The 25,321-nt window shown below is 46.1% G+C and overlaps 1 protein-coding gene across 4 annotated transcripts in view; it reads right to left on the bottom strand.

Moving 5' to 3' along the window:
* Positions 1-6,349: 6,349 nt before the first annotated feature.
* TMEM225B (transmembrane protein 225B) overlaps positions 6,350-25,321 on the bottom strand; it is a 30,097-nt gene continuing 11,125 nt past the window's right edge. The window contains exons 3-8 of one of the 4 annotated variants that reach the window (XM_059414477.1): positions 18,400-18,574; positions 16,880-16,954; positions 15,425-15,635; positions 13,560-13,706; positions 12,380-12,517; positions 6,350-6,706 (exon numbers count right to left, since the gene is read on the bottom strand). In XM_059414477.1, the coding sequence (XP_059270460.1) occupies positions 6,531-6,706; positions 12,380-12,517; positions 13,560-13,706; positions 15,425-15,635; positions 16,880-16,891 (684 nt within the window). In that variant the 5' untranslated portion in view covers positions 16,892-16,954; positions 18,400-18,574 and the 3' untranslated portion in view covers positions 6,350-6,530. Of the gene's footprint in view, positions 6,707-7,463; positions 7,590-12,379; positions 12,518-13,559; positions 13,707-15,424; positions 15,691-16,879; positions 16,957-18,399; positions 18,575-25,321 lie in introns of those variants that run through there. The other 3 variants (XR_009406933.1, XM_059414476.1, XM_059414478.1) reach the window with 3 other exon arrangements.

Raw genomic sequence — 25,321 nt, 5'->3', positions numbered from 1 at the left:
AGAGGATGTGGAGAAAGGGGAACCCTCTTACACTGTTGGTGGGAATGCAAGTTGGTGCAGCCACTTTGAAAAACACTGTGGAGATTCCTCAAGAAATTAAAAATAGAGCTTCCCTAGGACCCTGCAATTGCACTACTGGGTATTTACCCCAAAGATAGAGATGTAGTGAAAAGAAGGCCATCTGTACCCCAATGTTTATAGCAGCAATGGCCACAGTCGCCCAACTGTGGAAAGAACCAAGATGTCCTTCAGTGGACAAATGGATAAGGAAGATGTGGTCCATATACACTATGGAGTATTATGCCTCCATCAGAAAGGATGAATACCCAACTTTTGTAGCAACATGGATGGGACTGGAAGAGATTATGCTGAGTGAAATAAGTCAAGCAGAGAGAGTAATTATCATATGGTTTCACTTCTTTGTGGAGCATAACAAATAGCATGGAGGACAAGGGGAGTTAGAGAGGAGAAGGGAGTTGAGGGAAATTGGAAGGGGAGGTGAACCATGAGAGACTATGGACTCTGAAAAACAATCTGAGGGTTTTGAAGGGGCGGGGTGTGGGAGGTTGGGGGAACCAGGTGGTGGGTATTAGAGAGGGCATGGATTGCATGGAGTACTGGGTGTGGTGCAAAAACAATGAATACTGTTACGCTGAAAAGAAATAAAAAATTTTAAAAAAATAAATTTTAAAAAATGAAAGAACATTTTAAAAGCAAACAACTTGTTGGTTATCTGGAAAGAAATAATGTTAGGTCCATACCTTATGACGCATTCGGGACCAAGTCCACTGGGCTCAGAGGATCACAGATTTTTTTATATTACAAATTATAATATCAATGACCTTGGGAATAGTGTTGGATAGCCTCCATCCACTAACATGCACTCACATCTGAGAGTTATTAGACAACCTTGACATCCAGGGCCAAATGAAATTGCCTGATTGGCTCAGTCTATCTGGGAACACTAAGCTATTCCTAGTGATATCAAAAACCTTCCATCAAATGCAAGCTGGTGCAACCTCTCTGGAAAACAGCATGGAGGTTCCTCAAAATGTTGAAAATAGAACTGCCCTATGACCCAGCAATTGCACTATTGGGTATTTACCCTAAAGATACAAACGTAGTGATCCAAAGGAGCACGTGTACCCAAATGTTTATAGCAGCAATGTCCACAATAGCCAAACTATGGAAAGAACCTAGATGTCCATCAACAGATGAATGGATCAAGAAGATGTGGTATATATACACAATGGAATACTATGCAGCCATCAAAAGAAATGTTATCTTGCCATTTGGGACAACATGGATGGAACTAGAGCGTATCTTGCTTCTTGAAATAAGTCAAGCGGAGAAAGACAACTATCATATGATCTCCCTGATATGAGGAAGTGGTGATGCAACATGGGGGCTTAAGTGGGTACGAGAAGAATAAATGAAAGAAGATGGGATTGGGAGGGAGACAAACCATAAGTGACTCTTAATCTCACAAAACAAACTGAGGGTTGCTGGGGGGAGGGGGTTTGGGAGAAGGGGGTGGGATTATGGACATTGGGGAGGGTATGTGCTTTGGTGAGTGCTGTGAATTGTGTAAACCTGGTGATTCACAGACCTGTACCCCTGGGGATAAAAATATATGTTTATAAAAAATAAAAAATTATATAAAAAAAAAAAACCTTCCATCAGCTTGCCATGGAGAAGACACAGAGAAAAGATCATTCTGGCAGAGGCAGGAGGAGATTGGATCAGATCACAGGTTTCCAGGGAAGCTTTGGAGAGGAATTGGGAAGAAAAGATTCAAAAAGATTCAAAGAGTGATGGTCTAGGTTAGGGCTCAGCAAACTTTTTCCACGAAAGGCCAGAAATAACTATCCTAAGTTTTGCTGGATGCATTTTCATATATTCTTCATTTTTGCAATCCTGTAAAAATGTCAAAACCATGTTTAGCTCACACCCGGCACTTGATTTGACACAAGGACTGTAGCTGGCTGATCCCTGAAGTAGATGGTTTTAAAATCATTCTAGAGGTGTTTGAGGAGTTCATTCTTGGCCTCTTTCCCCAGTGATATTACCTGCTGAGAACGCACAGGACAATGATAGGCTTAAATAATGAAGTAAAAAACTGAAATATCTATTGTGATATTGAAATAATGTAAGAAAAAGCTGTAGGGACACCTGGGTGGCTCACTTGATTAAGCATTTGCTTTCTGCTCTGGGTCTTTGGATCAAGCCCTGCACTGGGCTCCCTGCTCAGTGGGGAGCCTGCTTCTCCCTCTCCCTCACCCTCTTCCCCCGTTTGTGCTCTCTCCTCCTCTCTCTCTCTCTCGAATAAATAAAATATTTTAGAAAAAAGAAAAAATTGTAAGGTTGATGGAAAGATCATCAAGCAACACTGAACACCCAAGTGAGATTGAAACCAAACAAGTGATAGAATTAAGCCACACAATTGTATGTGCAATCTGGGGCAAATCTGCTTAAAATAAACGGGTGGCTTGATCTAATGTTGGGTTTTTTTTTTTTTTTAAACAGAGATCACGAGTAGGCAGAGAGGCAAGCAGAGAGAGAGGGAGAGGAGGAAGCAGGCTCCCCGCCGAGCAGAGAGCCCAATGCAGGACTCGATCCCAGGACCCTGAGATCATGACCTGAGCCGAAGGCAGAGGCTTAACTCACTGAGCCACCCAGGCGTCCCTAATGTTGGGATTTAACATAGAGAGTCCCAGAGTGGAGGGAAAGAGGACTCCGGTGGGAAAAGTTTGTGTTGAGTGAGTGACCAGGAGTCTAAGCTGAGCAGAGAGGAGGGATGGAAACCAACAAAAACGGAACAGCTGAGGAATCAGAGGTTGGGATGAGGCCATGAAGCAGGTTCCAGAAATATTATAGGCAAACTAAGCATAAAATGCATATCCTGTTTGTTTCCCATAAACAGAATCATGCTATATTCTGCTCTGCACTTTGCTTTTATTCACTAAACAGCATCTCTTTCTGTGTCTATACATATCGATCTACCCCACTCTCTTTTAACCAGCTGCATAGTGTTCCAGTGCATGGATTTACCATGACTTATGGAGACTCTTGGTAGACTTTTAGGATGTTTCCAGCATTAAGATTTACCAGAAATCTAGAAAGAACATTGTTAAACATCCATTCAAGTTTTATCCAAGGATAAGTTCCATACATGGAATTGCTGGGTTTAAAAGTAATACACATTTGGAATATTGTCGGCTACTGCCAAATTTTCCTGCAAGGAGTCTGCACCAATTTCCATTCCCACTGGAAACGGGATATTAACATTCATTTCCCCACAATCTCATCAACACTGGATGTTATCAAACTTTTCCATCTTTGCCAATCTGATGAGGAAAATAAATGATGCCACAATTTTTTACTTGCATTTCTTAATAATAAGGGAAGTCAATCATTATTCCTACCCACATTATTTACTTGTATTTCTTTTTCTGTGGACTAGCTATGTTTATCCTTCCCTCTGTTTCTGTTAGGTTCTTTATCTCTTTCTTATTGATACATGTGTTTTGGGGACATTAAGACAATTGGCCCTTTTCCAAATGTCTTGCAAGTATTTTCCTATTTGTCTTTTTTTTTTTAAGATTTATTTACTTACTTGAGAGAGAGAGAGAGAAATAAAACAGGGGGAAGGGCAAGGGGAGAGGGACAGAGAGAATCCTCAAGCAGCCTTCACCCTGAGCACAGAGCCCAACTTGGGACTCAGTCCCAGGACCCTGAGATCATGACCTGACCTGAAACCAAGAGCAGACGCTTAAACAACTGTGCTATCCAGGTGCCCCCCACATTTGTCTGTCCTTTTTTTTTTAAGATTTTATTTATTTCTTTGACAGATGGAGATCACAAGTAGGCAGAGAAGCAGGCAGAGGGAGAGAAGGAAGCAGCTCCCTGCTGAGCAGAGAGCCCAATGCAGGGCTCTATCCCAGGACCCTGGGATCATGACCTGAGCCAAAGGCAGAGGCTTAACGCACTGAGCCACCCAAGCACCCCCTCATTTGTCTTTCTTAATGAACTTCATGCATGACCAAAGATTGTATGTTTTATGTATTCAAATTCATTCAATCCTTTTTTATTTTTTTAAGATTTTATTTATTTATTTAAGAGAGAGAGCCTGCACGCACACACACACAAATCTGGGTTGGAGGACGGGAGGGTTGGAGGGGAAGGGGCAGAGGTAGAAGGAGAAACAGACTCCTGCTGAGCAGGGAGCCCAAGGTGGAACTCAAACCCAGGACCCTGAGATCATGACCTGAGAGGAAGATAAATGCTTAAGCCACTGAGCCACTCAGGCGCCCTTCATTCATTCTTTTTTAAAATCTCTGTGCCTTCCAAGGGCACCTGAGTGGCTCAGTCCATTAACTGTCTGCTCAGATCCTAATCCTGGGGTCCTGGCATCAAGCCCTGTGTCAGGCTTCCTGATCAGTGGGGAATCTGCTTCTCCCTCTCCCTCTGCTTCTCCCCCCTGCTCATGCTCTATCTCATTCTCTCTCTCACTCCCTCAAATAAATAAAATCTTTTAAAAAAAAATCTGTGCCTTCCATATTCCCAATGATTAGCAAGTTTCTCTCAACACCATTTGTTGAAGGCTCTATTTTTCCCTGTATAAAGCTGCCTCTATGTTTGGACTCTTATTCTTTAATCTAGCTTCCATGTCGGGACCTGCCTTATTGTTTAATAACCACAGTTATATATTTATCTTTTATATTTGGAACAGCTTTTCTACATCACTGGCCCTTCTTTCCCATGATAAAATAAAGAGAATAAAGAGAATATTTAAAGAGAATAAATAAAGAGAATATTTTTGAAGAAAAATTAAGAATAGCCCTGAGAGGTCAGAATATAACCAAAGGATTGTTAGGGAAATGGAAATGTCAAAAAGAAAACAGCTCAGGGATGCTGAGAAAATGAGGGCCTTTTTTCCTTGCAAGGAACATGATACTGAATGAGGTGAGAGCATTATGAGGCCCTGAGAGAAAAGAATGGGTAAAAGAAAAGGAAAGGAAAGGAGAAAGAGACAGAGGGGCAGAGGGAGAGGGGAAGAAAATTCTCTGACAAAAGACATCACCTCTGTGGGTCTTTAATTTAAAAAATGGGTAGAATTATACCTGGCCGATCTTTGGCAGGACAAAGTAAAATGACAGATGTGAGAGTTGCTTTAGCATTAACAATGGAAGTGTAGGTTATAGGGGCGCCTGGGTGGCTCAGTCAGTTGAGCAACTGACTCTTGATTTCAGCTCAGGTCCTGATCTCACGGTCCTAAGATCAGGACCTGAGTCAGGCTCCGTGGGGAGTCTGCTTAAGCTTCTCTCTCCCCCTCTGCTCTTTATGCCCCCCAACTCCCTTTCAAGTAAGTAAATCTTTAAAAATATATATATATGAAAGTTAGAAGTTCAGAGTGCTGGTATGGACAGTTAGGCATTTTTTTTTTATATTACCCTTACTTATTTAACTTTTACAATTCAATAGGTTTTTGAATAGGTAAAACACTTACATGTTTTGTGAGTCGAAATCATATAAAAAGTTACCCGCAGAGAATTACTGCTCCTATCTCTGCCTGCCCCTTCCAGCCCATTCCCTAATCTATCTCCATCTCCAAAGATTTATTAGTTTATCATATAGGCTTCAAGCGTTTATTTTGAAATACTAATATTTGTATATTTTCCTTATCTTCTCCCCATTTCTTGCATGGAAGGAACTAGACCAGATACCTTGTTTTTTATCATGTAATGTGTCCTAGAAAACTTTCCATGTCGGTACATAAACATCTTTCTCACTCTTTTATTTCCCCTTAACCTAGTGTGGATGTAACGTAATTTAACATGTCCCCCATTCATGGACATGTGAATTGCTCATTTGATGTGACAAATGTACCCCTTAATATCCCTATACCTATGTCAGTTTTAAACATGTGTGTAGGTATATCTGTCAGATAAATCATTAAATTGAGAATGTTAAAGTAGGAATGCTTCTGCAGTTTCACACACATTGTAAGAATCCCCTCAGCAGGGGTTATGTCATTTTGCACTTCCATGTACAACACATGACTTCCCACCACCCCACAGCTTAGCCAACACAACGTTCCATCAAAATTTTGAGTTTTGGGGCGCGTGGGTGGCTCGTCGGTTAAGCACCTGCTTTAGGTTCAGGTCATGATCCCAGGACCTTGGGACAGAGCCCAACATCTGGCTCTGTGCTCAGTGGGGAGTCTGCTTCTCCCTCTCCTTCTGCCACTACCCCCGTTTGTGCTCGCTCGCTCTCTCTCTCTCTCTCAAATAAATCAATAAAATCTTTAAAAAAAAAAAAAAAGACAAAACACTCAGGAAACACAGACTAATTCAAAAAACTTTTAATAAATTGCAAATACAAGCAAGACAGAATAGCTGTGAGTACAGGGTAGGGGAGCACTGATCTGAGTCACGAAGCTCCTCGAAAGTGAAGCGACAGAGACCGGCTGCCCCTTAGGCCTCCGCAGGTTCATACAGCGGAGGACGCCTGGAGGATGCTCTCCTGGACTAGATAACCGTTTCTTCCTTCAGCAGTGTCTCCTTTTGTATGGAGCTCAGGTCTCCTCCCAAACTCTCCAGATTCTCCAGGTGGGGGACGCCCTGGGTCTCCTCGATACTCCTCCGGGAACTGGGCAACCAATGGCAGCTAAGGTAGGCTGTTTCTTGGAAGAGGCAGATGGCACCTGGGTAACAGCGGAAGTCTGGGTCAGGTTAGGGAGTGACATCAGGAATGCCCTCCTCGAGTGGGACCCCCTCTGGCCTGCATCCAACCTCCCTAGTTCTCCCCTCCAACAGAGAGTATTACAGAGACAGACGGAAAACAGAATGCATCACAAGGCAAGGCAGACGAACAGATGGGTAAACTCACAGAACCAGAGCCAGTGCTCAGGGTGTCTTAGCAACCGGCTAACTATTAATAGGTAAGAAAACAAGGTTTAGGAGAGGAAGGTCAGACACAAAACCCAGGCCTCTGGATGCCCCACTCAAGACTCCTAGCAAAGTAAAAGAAAGGAAAAACAGAACTGATGTCATAAATGGAGATATCTTGAGTGAATAATAAATGCTGTGTTAAGGTTAAGGCTAAGGGAAGGACAACTTCTATGTTCTGTGTGACAGCAGATTACATACTCTCCCACTGAAAAAAAACCCCAAAACTCGACAGAAGATATTTCCTCAGAAACCTATTTGTAAATAGAGCATCAAACTGGCATCAGGGTAAGGCATTCTTAGGAAGAAAACTCTAGTGAAAACAGAAACCTAGAGAGTTTAAGCAAGCATACAATCAGCCTTCACCGTAGGGACATACACTCAACCCAGGTGACCCTGAGTTTCCATTCTTTTGGGCATTTGGGACACAAAGTGAGAGGAAAAGCCCAGGGCCTGCTCAAGATGACCAGTCTAACAAGGGTCTGCCATATGGAGCTAGAACTTCAAAGTTACCTGTATTGACTGAGAATTCATAAACAGAGGCTAGCTGTTCTGTGGGTCTGCAACCAAATTCACAACACCTGTTGTGATCCTTGGCTAGTTGTACATCCAAGCATCAACAAGAGCAAATGCAAATCCCTTTTTGAGAAAAAAAACACTTTAAATACAGGCTTCAACGAGCTTCTACAAAAGAAAAAAAAAAAACTTCCAAGGAAAATGAATCCACAAACATACCAAGAAACAAGAGCCAGTAGAAATAGCAGCCAATGGACACAGACCTGCATATCATTCAGTTGTTAAACTTAAAAGACACAGAATCAGGGTGCCTGGGTGGCTCATTGGGTTAAGCCTCTGCCTTCAGCTCAGGTCATGATCTCGGGTCCTGGGATCAAGCCCTGCATCGGTCTCTGTGCTCAGCAGGGAGCCCGCTTCCCTCTCTCTCTCTCTGCCTGCCTCTCTGAATACTTATGACCTCTGTCAAATAAATAAATCTTAAAAAAATAAGACACAGAATGCAAAGTATGCTTAACATGAGTAATAAAAAATATATTTAGAGAATAGATTAAAAGTATAAATAAGGAAAAACAGCATAAAACTCACACGAATTAAGGGAAAATATAATTCCAGTTATAAAAACAGACTGACTTGAAATAAAAATGTAATGAATCAGTAAACCAGCCCACCAGACACAGCTGGAAAGTGAATGGATGAAACTGAAGATCTTTAGGAGTTATTCAGAAGGCAGCCCAGAAAGAAAAAGAGATGGAAAGCATGAAAAGACAGAGAGAGGCAGACATAGGATAGAGCGACAAAGTCTAACAGACTTTGGCGTTCCGCAAAGAAAAGAAGAGAGAAGTAAAGCACACAGAGATTTTAAAAAAGAGAGAGAGAGATTAAGATGGTTGAGAAATTTTGAAAGACCTTACTCCTCAGACTCAGTTCACACTACAAGTCATGACACAATTAGCCACACCCTGTAAGGTACCAAAGAAAGTCTGAGAGAAAACAAAGATTGCTTCAAAAAAAGAATAATATTTTTAGAGTCAACAACAATGGAAGCGGTCAAATAAGAAAAAATAATAAAATAATATCTTGAATGCTTGGGGATACTGTCAACTTCAAAATGTAAGTTCAGCAAAACTAATTTTAATAAACAAAAATGAAAGGAAGAGGGGCGCCTGGGGCGCTCAGTGGGTTAAAGCCTCTGCCTTCGGCTCAGGTCATGATCCCAGGGTTCTAGGATCGAGCCCCGGATCAGGCTCTCTGCTCAGCAGGAACCTGCTTCCCTCTCCCTCTGCCTGCCTCTCTGCCTACTCGTGATCTCTCTCTCTGTCAAATAAATAAATAAAATCTTTTAAAAAATAAAATAAAATAAAATGTGAGTTAACTTTATTAATAACTGGATTTCTGGAAAGGTATGCTTTTGTAGCAGACCGTGTCTTTGTGGACCTTTCCACATGGCTTCGATTCTGTTTCTTGGCCTGAGAGATGCCAGCCACGTCTGTGCATTGTGTGGTCAAGCGAGGTCCATTGTTAGGCTGTCATTAAGCCACTTATAAAGACGGTTTAGAGGAGTTTTACAGGGGAAAAAATCAAAAGAAAAGTTTCCATCTATGTGTAAGCTCTGCCCCTCTGAAGCTGGCATCTGAATTGTCAGGGATGGTTCTTATCACGTTAAGTTGGAAGCAATGAGAAAGGAAAACAGTGCGTCTTGGGGCGTCTGGGTGACTCAGTGGGTTAAAGCCTCTGCTTTCAGCTCAGGTCATGATCCCAGAGTCCTGGGATCGAGCCCCGAATCGGGCTCTCTGCTTAGCGGGGAGCCTGCTTCCCCCTCTCTCTCTGCCTGCCTCCCCACCTACTTGTGATCTCTGTCTGTCAAATAAACAAATAAATAAAAATCTTAAAAAAAGCCAAAAATCAAAAAACCAGGTCGTCTAAGTGAATGAGATTGAGAACTGCCTATAGGAAGTAGGCTCTATTGTACTTTTTCCCCAGCCTTTTAAAATTAATGTAATTTTCTCCATTTAAAAAATATACTTGGGTATCTTTATCATTTCCATTTTTTGAAAACAAATTCATTGGGACGCCTGGGTGGCTCAGTTGGTTAAGCAGCTGCCTTCAGCTCAGGTCATGATCCCAGCGTCCTGGGATCGAGTCCCACATCGGGCTCCTTGCTCCGCAGGGAGCCTGCTTCTCCCTCTGACTCTGCCTGCCATTCTGTCTGCCTGTGCTCGCTCTCGCTCGCTCTCACTTGCTCTCTGACAAATAAATAAATAAAATCCTTAAAAAAAAAAAAAAAAATTTATAAAAAAAAAATTCATTATTTTCAGCTATTGTTTTGATTTTTTTATTGTGGTAAGAATACTTAACATGAGATCTACCTACTTAATGAATCTGTAAGTGCACAGTACAGTATTGTTAACTATAGGTATTATGTTGTACAGCACATCTTTAGAACTTACTTATCTTGAATAACTGAGACATTATATTCATTGAACAACATCTCATTTTGCCCTGCTAGCCACGGCAACTACCATCCTACTCTGCCTCTATGACCTTGACTATTTCGGTCATCTCATATTGCACAATCATGCAGTATTTCTCCTGTGACTAGCTTAAACTAGAACAATTCTAAATCAAAATTAAAATAATATAATCAATAAGCTTGATCTAATGTTTATAAGTGAAAAGTTCCATTCAACATCAAACATCAAAATGGACCTCCAGGGGTGTCTGGGTGGCTCAGTGGGTTAAAAGCCTCTGCCTTTGGCTCAGGTCATGATCCTGGGGTCCTGGGATCGAGCCCCACATCAGGCTCTCCGCTCAGTGGGGAGGCTGCTTCCCTCTCTCTCTCTGCCTGCCTCTCTGCCTACTTGTGATCTCTGTCTGTCAAATAAATAAATAAAATCTTTAAATAAATAAAATAAAAATAAATAAATTTTTAAAAAAGAAAACAAACTATAAAATATAAAAGTTCAAGAAAGCTAAATGCTGGACCTTTGGAAAGACTAAAAACGTGGTAAATCCAACACAAACCTGGCAATGAAAAAAGAAAAAATTAAGTATGAAAAATGAAGCACATAACTACAGATACAGCACAAAATAAAGTTAAAAAAGAAAACATTTCAAGTAATTTTATGTCAATAAATTTCAAAATTTATACAAAATGTATAAACCTATAGAAATATATAAATTACCAAAACTAACTCAAGAAGAAATCAAATAGCTGAATGGTCCTATAGTCATTAAAAGAAACTGAACCATGAACTTAAAATTCTCCCACAGAGAAATACCATACTCCTTCTACAGACAAGCTTAGTTTATACAATTAAGTACTTAAGATGTTAAAAATGGGGGCGCCTGGGTGGCTCAGTGGGTTAAAGCCTCTGCCTTCAGCTCAGGTCATGATCCCAGGGTCCTGGGATCGAGCTCCACATCGGGCTGTCTGCTTAGCCGGGAGCCTGCTTCCCTTCCTCTCTCTCTCCCTGCCTGCCTCTCTGCCTACTTGTGATCTCTCTCTGTCAACCAAATAAATAAAATTTTTAAAAGAAAAAAAAAATGTTAAAAATGAATGAAACTTAGAGTTCCTTGCATTAATATGGAGGTTATACTGCTGTATAAACACAGTATGATTATACAAAGTTTTAAAGCAAGTAATACTAAGTCCTATAATTGTTAAGGACAAACGTGTGTACAGTAATGATGATTATCAGAAACTTCAGAATAATCGGTTTCTGAGGGGAGACAAGAGGACAAGATCACAAAGAGCCACATGGTTGGGAGGGGTGAAGACTTCAAGGATACTTAATATCCTACCATATTTCATAAATGTTACAAGCCCATTTTTTTCACGTTTCTGAAATGAGGATGTGCCTTACAGACTACAGCACCTTATAATTAATGATTCTTGGCATCCTTTTTTTCTTTCTCAGTGACATATAAATAAGAATGTAACTTACAAACCATGAACTCCATGAAAATATGGCTAATTCTTAAAACTATATGGTGGAAATGGGCATACAGTTTATTTTTAACCCACTGAGCTACCCAGGCACCCCAGCATACAGTTTATTTTTAATTATCTACTTCACATATGATAAATATTTTTACATATTCATTCATTACATATACATATTCAATGTATAATAAAATCAAGTTAAAATAGATTACGTCACAGGTCAGGTTAGTATAGCAGGAAGATTAGGGAAAAGGAAAAAATCAGATAGGATGGAGGGCATAGATGGTGATGGTCTATAAAGATAAAACAGGGGGCGCCTGGGTGGCTCAGTGGGTTAAAGCCTCTGCCTTCGGCTCAGGTCATGATCCCAGGGTCCTGGGATCGAGTCCCACATCAGACTCTCTGCTCGGCAGGGAGCCTGCTTCCTCCCCTCTCTCTCTGCCTGCCTCTCTGCCTGCTTGTGGTCTCTCTCTGTCAAATAAATAAATTCTTTTTTAAAAAATAAACATAAATTTAAAAAGATAAGACAGTAAGGTGATGGTGAGGTGAGGAAGATCACAGATTCCAGGACAGAGATAGAGACAGGCGCAGAAACCTGTAGGAGTCAAGACAGAATAAGGTAGAATATGAAATCTGGAGGTTGGTTCTAAAGTCAAGGAAGACAAGGGTGAGAAAGAGGGCTGAGGCTCCGGAGCAGTGCTGTTCTGTAGAACTTTCTGCACTGATGGAAATTTCCACATCTGCCCCATTCAATCAATATGGCAGTTACTAGCACATTATGATGTTACCAAACACCTGAAGTGTGGTTACCATGAGTGAGGAACTGAACTTCTACAAATTTCATTTTAATTAATTAAATAGCCACAAGTAGTTAGGGACTAGAGTTTTGGACAGCACCGCTCCAGAGCGTCCTCGGCTCCGGAATCCGGACAGAGGGCAGGGAGAGGGGCACCAGCCCCAGGACACTCACCAGCCACTATGAACAGAACGATGGCAAAGCCAAGGACGTAGTAAGGCCACTGCACGGAGAACTGGGGGGGGCTGGGCTTCATCCTCAGATTCTGGATCTCCAGGGCATGCAGCAACAAGGCCAGGAAGGCACAGACCCCTGCAGGGTCACAGGGAGGCACTCTTGCTCTCCTCCCGTGGTTCCCACCTTTGCTCTTAATCCGACAGAGGCACGTGGTCCACACGGGGGGGACGGGGGGGGGGGGCTCCTGTGCGGAGGCTGTTTTCTCCAGCCCACACCTGTGCCCCATCAGAGCCCGTAACCTCTACCCCACACGCCTGTCTTTGCCTCCATCCCAACTCATTTCAGAGCCCATATGCCTCAGCTCCCAGGGGCCCCATAACCAGAAATCCCTTTCCCAGGTCCCCTCTATGCCCGTGCTGTTGGCTGACTCCAGTTGGGGCCCCTGGGTGCGATGCTTTGGGTGCAACTCAACCTGATTCTCCCACTGTGAGCATTCCACCTTCTCCCTGTGATGGGAGTCTCCCGGGGCAGGGCCTTGGCCAGCCTTTTAAAGTCAAGGTTCCAGGGGCGCCTGGGTGGCGCAGTGGGTTAAGCCGCTGCCTTCAGCTCAGGTCATGATCTCAGCGCTCTGGGATCGAGTCCCACATCGGGCTCTCTGCTCAGCAGGGAGCCTGCTTCCTTCTCTCTCTGCCTGCCTCTCTGCCTACTTGTAATCTCTCTCTCTGTCAAATAAATAAATAAAATCTTAAAAAAAAAAAAAAAGTCAAGTTTCCAAAGGGCAGAGATGGTGTCTTCCGTCCACTCATCCAAGAAACACTTGTATTTCACTCATATTCTATATTTCACTTCCACATTGTCATTCTGCACCAGATTCTATGACAGTGGCCAGGATAGAGATGATGGCCAAAAAAGAACCCCAGACTGATGACCCCAAGCCAACGCAGTAAGGGCTGTGCTAGCTGTAGTGCAGGGGCCCAAGCGGCCCCCGGGGAGAGCGACCGCCCTCCTGGGGAGCAGGCAGCCTCAGAGAAGGCAGCAGGTAAGAGGGGCCCTAAAAATTCCCTCTCTCCTGACATCACGGACACCAACCATCTCCCTGCTTTGGGGTCCCCCCACCCTGACCCCTTCCCAAGGCCGAGGCGTGCCTGAGGACAAGGCCGGCCTGCCTCTTTCACACCTGTGAGGAAGCTGATGAAGGCTGACACCAGATTGTGCCTCCAGGTCCTGGGAAACAGTTGAGACGCAAAGGACACCAGGACGAAGGTGGTGAGGAAAGACAGGACAACCGCAGACAGCAGGAAAACGCGGCCGAGAATGATGTACACTGCGGGGGAGGGAAGCTGGGCTGCAGCTGGAAACCCTGACCCGTGACCGGGGACAGAGCCCCGCAGAGCCTGCAGAGAAGGCCCCCGGAGCTCGCCACCCTCAGTCCCACAGTGTGGCCTGGGACCACGGCTCCAACCCCACCACTTGGCCTCCGAGAAGGCTCTGGTTCCAACATTTTGTTCCCCATGACATGGAAGTGTATGGGGGGGGGGGGGGGAACTAGATGGACAAACAGTCTTTTCAATAAACAATAAAAATTATAAAAGTTGTGTGTGGAGGGCGCCTGGGTGGCTCAGAGGGTTAAGCCTCTGCCTTCGGCTCAGGTCATGATCTTAGGGTCCTGGGATCAAGCCCCACATCGGGCTCTCTGCTCAGCAGGGAGCCTGCTTCCCCACCCCGCCTCTGCCTGCAGCTCTGCCTACTTGTGATCTCTCTCTCTCTGTCAAATAAATAAAATAAAATCTTAAAAAAAAAAAAAAAAGTGGTGTGTGTCAATGTGCAGAATTGTATCAGTATTGGTCACACTGAAATAAGCCCTTGGTAGAAAATCAGAACTTATGCGGTTAAGATGTTCTGAACTCTGGGAGGGGGTGAGGGGGTAATGCTTATTTATTTATCCCAGTTAACAGAAGTAATGAAATAGATCTAATGGCAGAGCCAGGGTCTCGATGATCCCCTACTATTGGCATGACTCAGACACACATTAACACACGTCTGTACGCCCTCCTAAGCATGGAGAGATGGACAGCTAGGGGTAGGACAAAAAGACAAAGGTATTGCTAAAGACCCAAATGTTCTAGAATCTACTCTGGGGTTAAACCAATGGTTCTCAATCGGGTGCAGTTTTATAGCCCCCGCCGGGGATATCTGGCCATGCTAAGAGGTCATTTTAGTTGTCGCAACTGAGGGCATCAATCGGGTCGGAGGGGGTAAAGGTGCCATTAACTGTCCTGCGTGGAACAGGAGCGCCCCCACAACAGAGTATCCAGCCGAAGTGTCAGCAGCGCCGAGGCTGAGGAGCCCCAGGTCGAAGAGCACACACAGCATGGCCCGTCTTCCCCAAAGAGGTTTCTCCTCTTCAGGAGAGAGTCCCTAAGGACCCTTCCCCAAAGAGGCTCACCCCTTTTCCAACACAGACATCCTCCTGACCTCCCTAAGTCCCTTGTAAAACGCAGCCTCAAGTGCATCCATGGCCCACTGGGCTCCTATCTGCCTGCTCTCCCTTGAGAATGTGGTACTCGGGCCTGAGCACCTTATCTGCCGGGTTGCCACCTGCAGTCGGACAGGTGTTCAGCACAGGCGACAAGTGGGGGCTGAAATCCAGCCTGGGTTCTCCTAACAAGGCTGTTCCCCAGCTGGGAGCTGGGCCCACCAAAAAGGGTCCCTTGTCGGGGAGCTAACAGCAGCCCTGGGAGGTGTCGGAGCCTCACATAGTAGGGCAAGACCCCTGCCCCTCCATCCTAGGTAAAGCCACTCCGACCCCAGAAATCAACTTCCTTGCAGACACATTTGCTCCTGACCCCGGTGGTCGACTTGATACTATTAACTTTTTGCTAGCCACGTACTTTCCTCTAACCTAGAGAGCAGAGACTCAGAAAATGTCCTTACGCACTTACTAAATTCTGTCCTCTCTGACTCCATCTGGTCCTCTGTCACCCAAGTCCCCCTGCTGGCCCCATCTCCCCCTGTCCTGTCCCTGCCTCCATCCTTCCTTACCTGATAAGGGTCGAGGCTTCCAGCACTTGATATGGAAGCAGTTCTCAAACAGGCCACTGAAAAACACCTCGTGGGACTCCTCATTTACCAGCCGCACCCAGAAGGGAAAGATGGAGACCAGCAGTATGAGCAGGTAGCCCAGGGAGGTCAAGGCTGGGGCTATGGCCCACGTGAATCCCTTCAGATCCTTGTTCTCTAAAGTCATCATCACCTGTTCAAGGGAAAAGTGAGGGCTTCTCATGCGGAACAGGGGAAGGAGATGACTCCTGCAGAAATATTAGCACATACGTGAGGCTCAGGAAATGTTGATTTCGTGGCCTGGATCAACTTGAAAACCTTACAGACCGCTTCAGCAGACCTCAAATATGCACGAAACGTTTTCTGCCACTGAGTCACTAGGGGATCTTGGGCAAGTAGGGTCCCTTCCCTGAGCCCCAATTTCCACCTCAATAAATGATGTTGGACTAGGCCAGTCCCAAAGCCCCGCCAACCCTCAAGTTCTCACCGCTCCATTCTGCTAACAATCACCCCACCTGCAAAGACCCCCTGCACTGTGCTCCACAGGCAGCTAACAGCCAATAGCTTTGGGGATTTCAGGATGACAATGGGGGTGGTCATTAGGCCGGGGTCTGAAGTGCAGAGAATGAGTGGGCTGCTCTCCCTGGTCCACACCCTGTGCAATCCCCCCAGGCACTGGGGCCTCTCCATGGTCCGAGGCAGACCGCCCCGCCCCCCCCCCCCCCCCGCCCTGCAGCTGGGGTAGGGAGTGTCTCTGAGGCTGTGGGACCCGCAGAGTGGGGGGTGCGCTCATGCACACACACACCCCAAAATCTGCTATTTATAAACGCGTGAACACAGCTACTCCTGAGTGCTGTCAGACTCGTTTGGAAACAGCCTCCTGCGCTTTCCCCTCCTTCCTGTCACTGGGTTCTCTTCTTCCCACCTGAATAATCTGTCCAAAGCTCCCCTTAGATCTTCCCTCCACCCCCCCAGGCCACACCACTCAGTCACCTCACTGCTGGGCCTCAGTTTCCTTGCTCTAAAATAATGGAGTCAGGCAGTCCCTAGAGCAGTCCTAGCTCTACAGCCCTCTGGTCGGAGCCATCCTGACCCCCGTGCTCCACGTGGGACCAAGTCCTCTAGACGCTGTCAGCAGATGGTCTGCACCCCGGCCTGTTCCCCCGCAACCTCAATTTGCCTGAAACAGGCTTTCGTGTTTTCCCTGCTTTGGTCACGCTCCATCACCACAGGACCCCTCCATCTCATCGGCCGTCTGCCCAGGAAGTCCCCAAGCCCCTACTCTTCCTGCCCCACGCACACAGGTCTCCCTCCCAAGCAGCCCCAGGGTGGGGCGGGGGGGCCCTCTGCCTCTCCCATAAAGCTCTGCTTGGCCCCATCCACGGCACCCAGCCCTCCCAGCCACCAGCCACCACCTGTCAATCCGTCCACACTTACCGGACGCCCCATTCCCAGCTTAGGCCAGAGGCAGCGATTCAGGGATGAAAAAAGGAACTTGCAGGCTCTTGGTAACTAGAGGGGAGAAAGACACAAAAAACAGGTCACTGGGTACAAAGCTTTCCTCCCCCCTACCTGGGTGACTTCAGGGCCAGATGTACCCCAGCATGCCACCTCTTATCTGACCCCCCCCTCCAAACGGGCAGCTGTCCAGTGAGGAGGACCTTGCCAGCCTTCTGGAACAGCCCTTAGCACAGGGATTAGACCACTGCACCCCACCGACATGCAACTTGGGGGATGCACTGATCTCGGCCAGACTCAAAGGACCCTAGACATGTTAATACAACAGGGAATCTGTAGACCCCTTTGTACTGTTCAAACGAAGAACAGGAGAGAAAGACCCACCACCGTCGGTCAGCACAAGGACAAGGACCAGAGGCCCACACGGCTGCCCCTCCCTCCCACTTCAGGCCTCAGGCCCAGAGTTCAGCTTGGTGACTTTCAAATCGGGAACCAGTGAATTCTTCCTACTAGATAAGCCCATTTGCATGAGTGAGAAAGAGAGATTGAATGGGGGTGGGTGGGTTACAGAATTGCTAAAACTTTTGATTTTGCCAAAAGCATGCAAAACAGGAACACTTGGGTGGCTCAGTGGGTTCAGCCTCCACCATGGGCTGAGGTCGTGATCCCAGGGTCCTAGGATCCAGTCCTGCCTGGGGCTCCTTGCTCAACAGGGAGCCTGTTTCAATTATTATTTTAAAAGGACCCAGGAAAGTAAAAGAGTTGCAGCTCGGTGGATCCTGAACCAGCCCGGAGCCGCGGGCCTGGGGGAGCTTCCTCAATCGGGGTTCCCTCTGGGAGAGTCCCTGAGCCACCCTGCAGCAGCCTGGATGCAGCCCTGTTCCCTCCCGAGGCCCCGCGCCAGCCCCGGGGTCAGCAGGGAGCTGTACTGGGAATGAAAGGGATGGACGAAAGAAAGTACATCTGGTCGGAACAGTGGGGGTACCTGTCAGGGCCACAGGAGCCTCAGCCCTTTCCCACCAGTGATTTGGGGCAACCTGGGCAGCAAACTGACAACAAGCTTCCTTGGCCCTTCTCTGGCCCCAAAGCCACGGGGACATTTTCCAGACCCCAAAATGGACCCAGATCTGACCATCCGCCCACACCCCACAGTGGGTCCCAACAGCCCGTAGGGTTCTGTGTGGCCTGGAGGTGGAGGGTTGGGGTCCCTTCTCACAACCCCTTATCCGCGGGAACACCCTGCCCCTTGATCCCCTGCGGCCTCCCTTCCCGCCTTGCAAACCGTCAGGGTCTCCCGGTCTCCGGGGCAGGGCTTCCCTCCTGGAGGGCCCCTCACCCGCGCCTTGGTCCCCCGGCCCGGAGTTTCGAGCTTCCGTTGGGCCCGGAGGCCCGGAGCGAGAGGATGCGCGGTCTGCGGACGGAGCCCACGGAGCCCGCGGGGCGCTGCGGAGGGGGGCAGGGACCCTCCGGGCCTGCGACCGCAGCCGCCCGCCCCTCACCTGGCTCTCGGCTCGGCAGTCCCTGGCCTCCGCAGCTGTTCGCGGTGGGTGCGCTGATGGAGGTGGAAGCGATCCGGAGCCGGGCAGATCTGAATTCGAATTCCAGCTCTGCCATTCCCAGGAGGGTGACCTTGGGTAAGTTATTTCTCCTTCCTGGGTGTCAGTTTTCTTATTCCTGAAACAGGAATGGTAATATAACTCCTCCTGCCGGGTGGCTGAAGGGGCCTAATGGCAAGTGCCTGGAGGAAGGCCCCAACTCCTCAGGACCCTTGATTTTTTTTTCCCCTGATTCAAAATAAAAGAGCTATAAAACACATTCTTGGGGCAACTGGAGAAAGTCTGAATATGGACTGCACTTCAGACAGTATTAGGGAATTAAATTCTTTTTCTTAGGTATGTTACTAGGGTCACAATGATGTAGAACCACCTTCCTCTTAGGAGAAGCATGACATTGTACTTAGGGGTGAAGGTTATATCCACGTTCACTTTCAAGTAATTCAGAAAAAAGTATATGGATAGAAAGCAGGTATCAGAAAACAGTAATAATTATTAATCTGAGTAATTATACTTTTTTCCAGCTTTTTGGCATACTGAAATCTCTCAGATAAAATTATTGTTTAAGAACATATACACAGCAAGGCGCCTGGGTGGCTCAATGGGTTAAAGCCTCTGCCTTCAGCTCAGGTTATGATCCCAGGGTCCTGGGATCAAGCCCCGCATCAGGCTCTCTAGCTCTCTACTCAGCAGGGAGTCTGCTTCCGCTCTCTCGCTGCCTACCTCTCTGCCTACTTGTGATCTCTTGTCAAATAAATAAATAAAATCTTTAAAAAAAAAAAAAGGACATAAACACAGCTGGATGCTAAACTCGGGTTTATCATTCAGCTACGCAGTATCTCAGTGCTTTCTCCAATGACAGATAAGATGTTCACTGCATACAGTCCTTACCCTCATGGAGCTTGCAATCTAGCACAGAGACAAGTAACTGAATAATTCTTTCTTTTTTTTTCAGATGTTATCAGTGCACAAAGGAACATAGCTAAAGGGATTGTAGAGGCAAATACGGTTCAAGGGAAGACCTGCAAGGGGGCAGGATTTCGACGGAATCTTATCCCCGATAGGGGACTGCATTGTGCAAAGGTTTTTACTGGCTCTACAGCAAGAACTGCTATACCGGGCACACACGTGTGCACCTGCACACACAGAAAAGCTTCACTTTTGCATTGCACTCAAGGAATGCAAATATTGTCTATCCTTCTCCGGTCCTGCCTAATGTTTTCTTTTACCCTCAGTGCTGGTTGCAACTTACTATGATAAATTAATTTATGACCCATTAGTTGCTTTGACTTACATTTGAAAAATACTGTGTTCAGGGGCCCAACAAATTTTTAAATGACTGGAAGGAGTACCCCCAAGAGGACTGAGGAAATCAATGGGCAGTGCTGGGACGTGAAGGGTCTTGTAGAATTTCATCCTAAGGGCCACAACAGGTGAGATGAAAGCAGTCATGTTTGGATGGCGGTACCCAAATTCCTCTTCCTCCTCCCACCTTCCCTTTGCCCAGACTCCTACCTCTTTAACCAGAGCACAGGAAATGCCTCTCACCCAGGGGTCCCAAGGCTATATACACAGCAAGGCTAGGGGCTACCAGGCCAGCCACCACTAGGACTGGAAATTCTAGAATGTGTGCATAGGTTTAGGTTATAGCATCCTCTAGAAATATTTTAATATTTTCCCAGCTCCAGGGTAGAGGATGGACAACGGAAGAGTAATTGCCTGCTGGAAAATGGGGTGACCCCCCTGAACTGGGGCTCTGACTTCCCCTAGGCTCTGTGCTTCCTTCGGCCAGAGTTTCAAAGGGAAAACCCAAGCACCCAAACTGTAGTTTTACCAGGTACAGAACTGGGAAGTGAGCAGGCATCTGCTCCCTCCCCACCAGACCGAGTGAGCTTACTGCCCTCAGGGAACCCCCCCTCAAAAGCTGGCTCCAAATCCAAGGCCAGAGCCCCCTCCCACAGCTCCTTCCTCCTGGGACACCCTGTCTCCACTTTCACATGGGGCCCCTGATGCACTCCACAGTCCCAGCCCCGTCCTCTTACTAGGCTTTAGTGACTGAGGCACAGATCCTTTGTGGTCTTTTTGTGTCCTTCTCTCAGCACCTGTAAAGCATTAATATCCCCTGTCATGGGTTCTCAACCTTAGGTGCACATTAGAATTACCTGGGAACTTGCAAAATGCCAATATCCAGGCCAAACAGCACACCATAAAATCTCTGAGACTGGGACCGAGGCAATAGTCTTCTGAAAGCTACCCAGGTGATTCCAGTATGCAACCTAAGTTAAGAATTCCTGCTCTAGGGCGCCTGGGTGGCTCAGTGGGTTAAGCCGCTGCCTTCGGCTCAGGTCATGATCTCAGGGTCCTGGGATCGAGTCCCGCATCGGGCTCTCTGCTCAGCAGGGAGCCTGCTTCTCTCTCTCTCTCTCTCTGCCTGCCTCTCCATCTACTTGTGATTTCTCTCTGTCAAATAAATAAATAAAATCTTTTAAAAAAAAAAAAAAGAATTCCTGCTCTAGGGACGCCTGGGTGGCTCAGTTGGTTAAGCAGCTGCCTTCGGCTCGGGTCGTGATCCCAGCGTCCTGGGATCGAGTCCCACATCGGGCTCCTTGCTCAGCAAGGAGCCGCCTTCTCCCTCTGCCTCTGCCTGCCACTCTGTCTGCCTGTGCTAGCTCTCGCTCTCTCTCTCTCTCTCTGACAAATAAATAAATAATCTTTAAAAAAAAAAAGAATTCCTGCTCTACTCTACTGGGTCCTGTTGCAGCTGGGAGGTATGAGGGACCAGGAAGGTAGGGTTACTATGGCGTCAGGTGACCAGTCATCCCCGTTCGTCCAGGACTGAACATTACCTGGTGTGGAATGTACAGTCCTAAGACAGAGAAAGGCCTAACCAACAACTGGGCTGAGTGGTTGCCCTTGTGTTTACCTGAGATCTAAGAGCTTGGTCAGTTGCCACTTGTAATGGTTGTGCCCAAAGAAGCAGAGCCCCCACTTTAGTGTTTTGTTTTTTCTTTTTTTTTTTTAACATTTTATTTAAGTAATCTCTATACCCAACATGGGGCTTGAACTTACAACTCCAAGATCAAGTCACATGCTCTACTGACTGAGCGAGCCAGGCATCTCCCCTGACCACACACACACACCAACCTCGGTGCTTTTGATGCTGCTAGACAAACTCTTTTCTCCCCTTTCCTGGTCTCCACAAACACCTCTGCCCTTTGAAGCCTGGCATTTGACCCCACGCACTTGCCTTGTCCTGGGGTGCCCCTCTCTGTTATTCTCCGCCAATCAGAATCCTGCCCAGCCTTCAACCCCAACTCATCAAGCCCTGCCTTATCCCTGACACATCTCAAGACCCCACAGAAGAGCCCTTTCTGTGGTGAAGGGCATGGGGATGGATTCAAGGAGGGTCATGTGTCGAGTGCGTAAGTGGGCACTTGAGCTCAGACCCGAGCTCACAGAGGGCAAGTCCATTCTCAGGACATCCAGATGCAAGGCGGTTCTTAGAGCAAGGTGACCCTCAGTGAGTGCTGATAACCACCTATCGATTACAGAGGGTGAAAAGTAGAGGAGTGCAGACAGGAGATCTGAAATAAAGAAGACTGTGGTGTCTGGTAAACAGATTCATTCCAGAGCCATTCACTCAGTACCCGCTGTGTGCACAGCACCAGACCAGACTTGGGGGCTATGAGACTGGCAATTTTCCATTTTAAGAGTCCACATTGTAAGTATAATTTTCATTGATAGCTTAGATAATCATTAATCCAAACTAACTGGAGGAAACATAATCTGATTTTTTGTAACCAGAAATGAGCATTTACTTGGAGTGCCTGGATGGCTCAGTCGGTTAAGCATCCAACTCTTGATCTCAGCTCAGGTCTTGATCTCAGGGATGTGAGTTTGACGGCCCTCACCCCACCCCACCCCAACCCCCCGCTGGGCCCAGCATGGAGCCTACTTTAAAAAAAAAAGAAAAAAAATTTTTTTAAAGCACTTACAACAAAGTAGATAGTTCTTTCAGATACCTAACTTAACAATATACTACCCAGTAGAGGTGTTTTTGGAATTTCTTTTTTTTTTTTTTGGTGAAGATTTTATTTATTTATTTGACAGACAGAGATCACAAGTAGGCAGAGAGGCAAGGCAGAGAGAGAGGAGGAAGCAGGCTCCCCGTGGAGCAGAGAGCCCGATGTGGGGCTCGATCCCAGGACTCTAGGATCATGACCTGAGCCAAAGGCAGAGGCTTTAACCCACTGAGCCATCCAGGCACCCCTGGAATTTCCTTTAATTATTAAAATATTTGGGCTAGAGGCGCCTAGGTGGCTCAGTCGTTAAGCACCTGCCTTCGGCTCAGATCACGATCCCAGCGTCCTGGGATTCAACCCCATATAAGGCTCCCTGCTCAGCGGGAAGCTTGTTTATCCCTCCCCAGCTCCCTGTGCTTGTGTTCCCTCTCTATCTCTCATAAATTTAAAAAATCTTTAAATAAATAAAATTAATTAATTAATTAAATTTTCATGATAAATGGGTGCTCAAAGTTTTTTTTAATTTTATGGTTCCCAACTGGCTCAGCTCTTTGATCTTGGGAGTCATGAGTCTGAGCCCCACGTTGAGTGTAGAGATTTCTTAAAAATAAAAAATATTTTTAAGAATTTTATCCATTATGTATCACACTATTCAACTGCTTGGCTATTCAACCTTTTCCTGGACAATTACACAGTAGTGAAGCTCTGTCTCAGGTTATGATTTAAATTTTATTATGAAGGACGGGGTGCCTGGGTGGCTCAGTGGGTTAAGCCGCTGCCTTCGGCTCAGGACATGATCTCAGAGTCCTGGGATCGAGTCCCGCATCTGGCTCTCTGCTCAGCGGGGAGCCTGCTTCCCTCTCTCTCTCTCTGCCTGCCTCTCCATCTACTTGTGATTTCTCTCTGTCAAATAAATAAATAAAATCTTTAAAAAAAAATGTAAAAAAAAAAAAATTTTATTATGAAGGAATTTGAACCGTGACTTTTTCTCAAAGGAAATCATAAAAATTATTTTTTCAAAAACAGCCAGAAATTAACCATTCCTCTCTATCTAAACTGAAAATCAGTGTGTACTTGTTCAAGAACAGTAAGCACGTGTATGACTAGGATTCGATCAGAGAAGTAAAACCCCGAGGACACACAAACACACACACACATACACACACAGCCCAGCAAAGGCAGAGCAGGTTCCAGGCGAAGGTAGGCCAGTTGCAGGCCCAGCTGCTGTGGCTCCCTGGGGAGCTGAGTCAGCAGATTAGCAACAACGTGGGTGAACCACAAAAATAATAACTGCTGCTTTTCTTCTGCCCTCCTGGTCTCCTAAGAATCTCCCTCTAGCCCACAAGAACCAAGAAAAATACAGAAAAGGGAATTCTGGCAAATGCAGTTCAGCCCAAGTTGACACATAACAAAGCCCATAACGTGTCATCAAGAGATTGTTGGTCTAGAAAATTTGCCTGTTTATTAAGTGCATTTATGTCCTATAAAGCAAAAAGAGAGTCTGCAGAACACCGAGGAGTGACATGCTGGTACAAGATCCAAGAGCCACTTCCATTGATAGTTACAACAAATGGAATAGATGAGATAGGAGAGTTACTGGGTTCAAAGGTCACCCAGCTGCTTTCTTGACCTACAAGTCCAAATCTAGAATTTCCTGATTCTTTCTTCCCTGGGATGGACCTAACTCATTCCATTTTCAGAAGACTATGAAGATTTGGACACCAAACCACAGAATCTCCCTCTGATGCAGATCCTTGACACCAAATCATAGTGTTAACTGAAGGTTCTGCTTAGCCACCACCTTGGTCATGCTGCATTACATTCCTTCCACAGCCCTCTCTGACACACACTTCTCCAAAGTGAATCTGCTGATGCTGAGTAAGGCAGAAACTCCATCTAAAGCTTTTTGTGCATTGAACACACCCATGAGATTTGTCTACCATCTGTATTTTCAGGTTTTAATAAGAGCTGAGCCAGCACAGAAGGCCGTCCACCCTCATGAAACCCAAAGGCTTTCTCCCAGGTTGCAAGCTCTGACATTTAATCAGAGCTGAACTCTGACCAAGGGCTCTATCCACTTCATTTCATTCAGTTTCTCTCTTGTGTGGATTCCCAGATGACTGGAAAGGTATGAACTGTACTTGAAGGTTTTCCCACATTCTTTGTATTCAGAAGATTTTGCTCCACCGTAAGATTTCTGGTGCTAAATAAGATAAGAGCTCCAACTGAAGGACTTCCCACATTCACAACATGCATAAGGTCTCTTTCCAGGGTGAATCCTGTGGTGTTTAATAAGAAGTGAACTCCTACTGAAAGATTTCCCACACTCGCTGCAATCATAAGGAGTCTCCACTGAGTGGACTCTCTGGTGTTCAATGAGGTGTGAGTTACGACTGTAAGTTTTCCCACAGTCATTGCACTCATATGGTCTCTCTTTGGCGTGAACTCGCTGGTGTTCTATTAGACTTGAGCTCTGGCTGAAGGCCTTCCCACACACGCTACACACATAGGGTTTCTCCCTCATGTGGATTCTCTGGTGTTGAACAAGACTTGAGCTCCGACCAAAGGTTTTCCCACAATCATCACACATATAAGGCAGCTCTCCCGTATGAATTGTCTGAAGCTGGATAAGGTGTGAGCTGCACTGGAAGGTTTTCCCACAGTGACTATATTTATAGGGTTTCTCTTCAGTATGTGTTCTTTTTTGCTGAATAAAGTTCAAAATATGGCCAAAAGCTTTTCCATATTCATGACACTCATAAGGTTTCTCTTATGTGTGGATCCTTTCATGCTGAATAAGGTTATGAGTTCCACCTGAATAATTTTCTACAAATATTACACATTTG

This window comes from Mustela nigripes, chromosome 11 (assembly GCF_022355385.1).
Source record: "Mustela nigripes isolate SB6536 chromosome 11, MUSNIG.SB6536, whole genome shotgun sequence".
NCBI classification, from domain to species: Eukaryota; Metazoa; Chordata; class Mammalia; order Carnivora; family Mustelidae; genus Mustela; species Mustela nigripes.
This window is presented reverse-complemented; position numbering and strand designations above follow the sequence as displayed.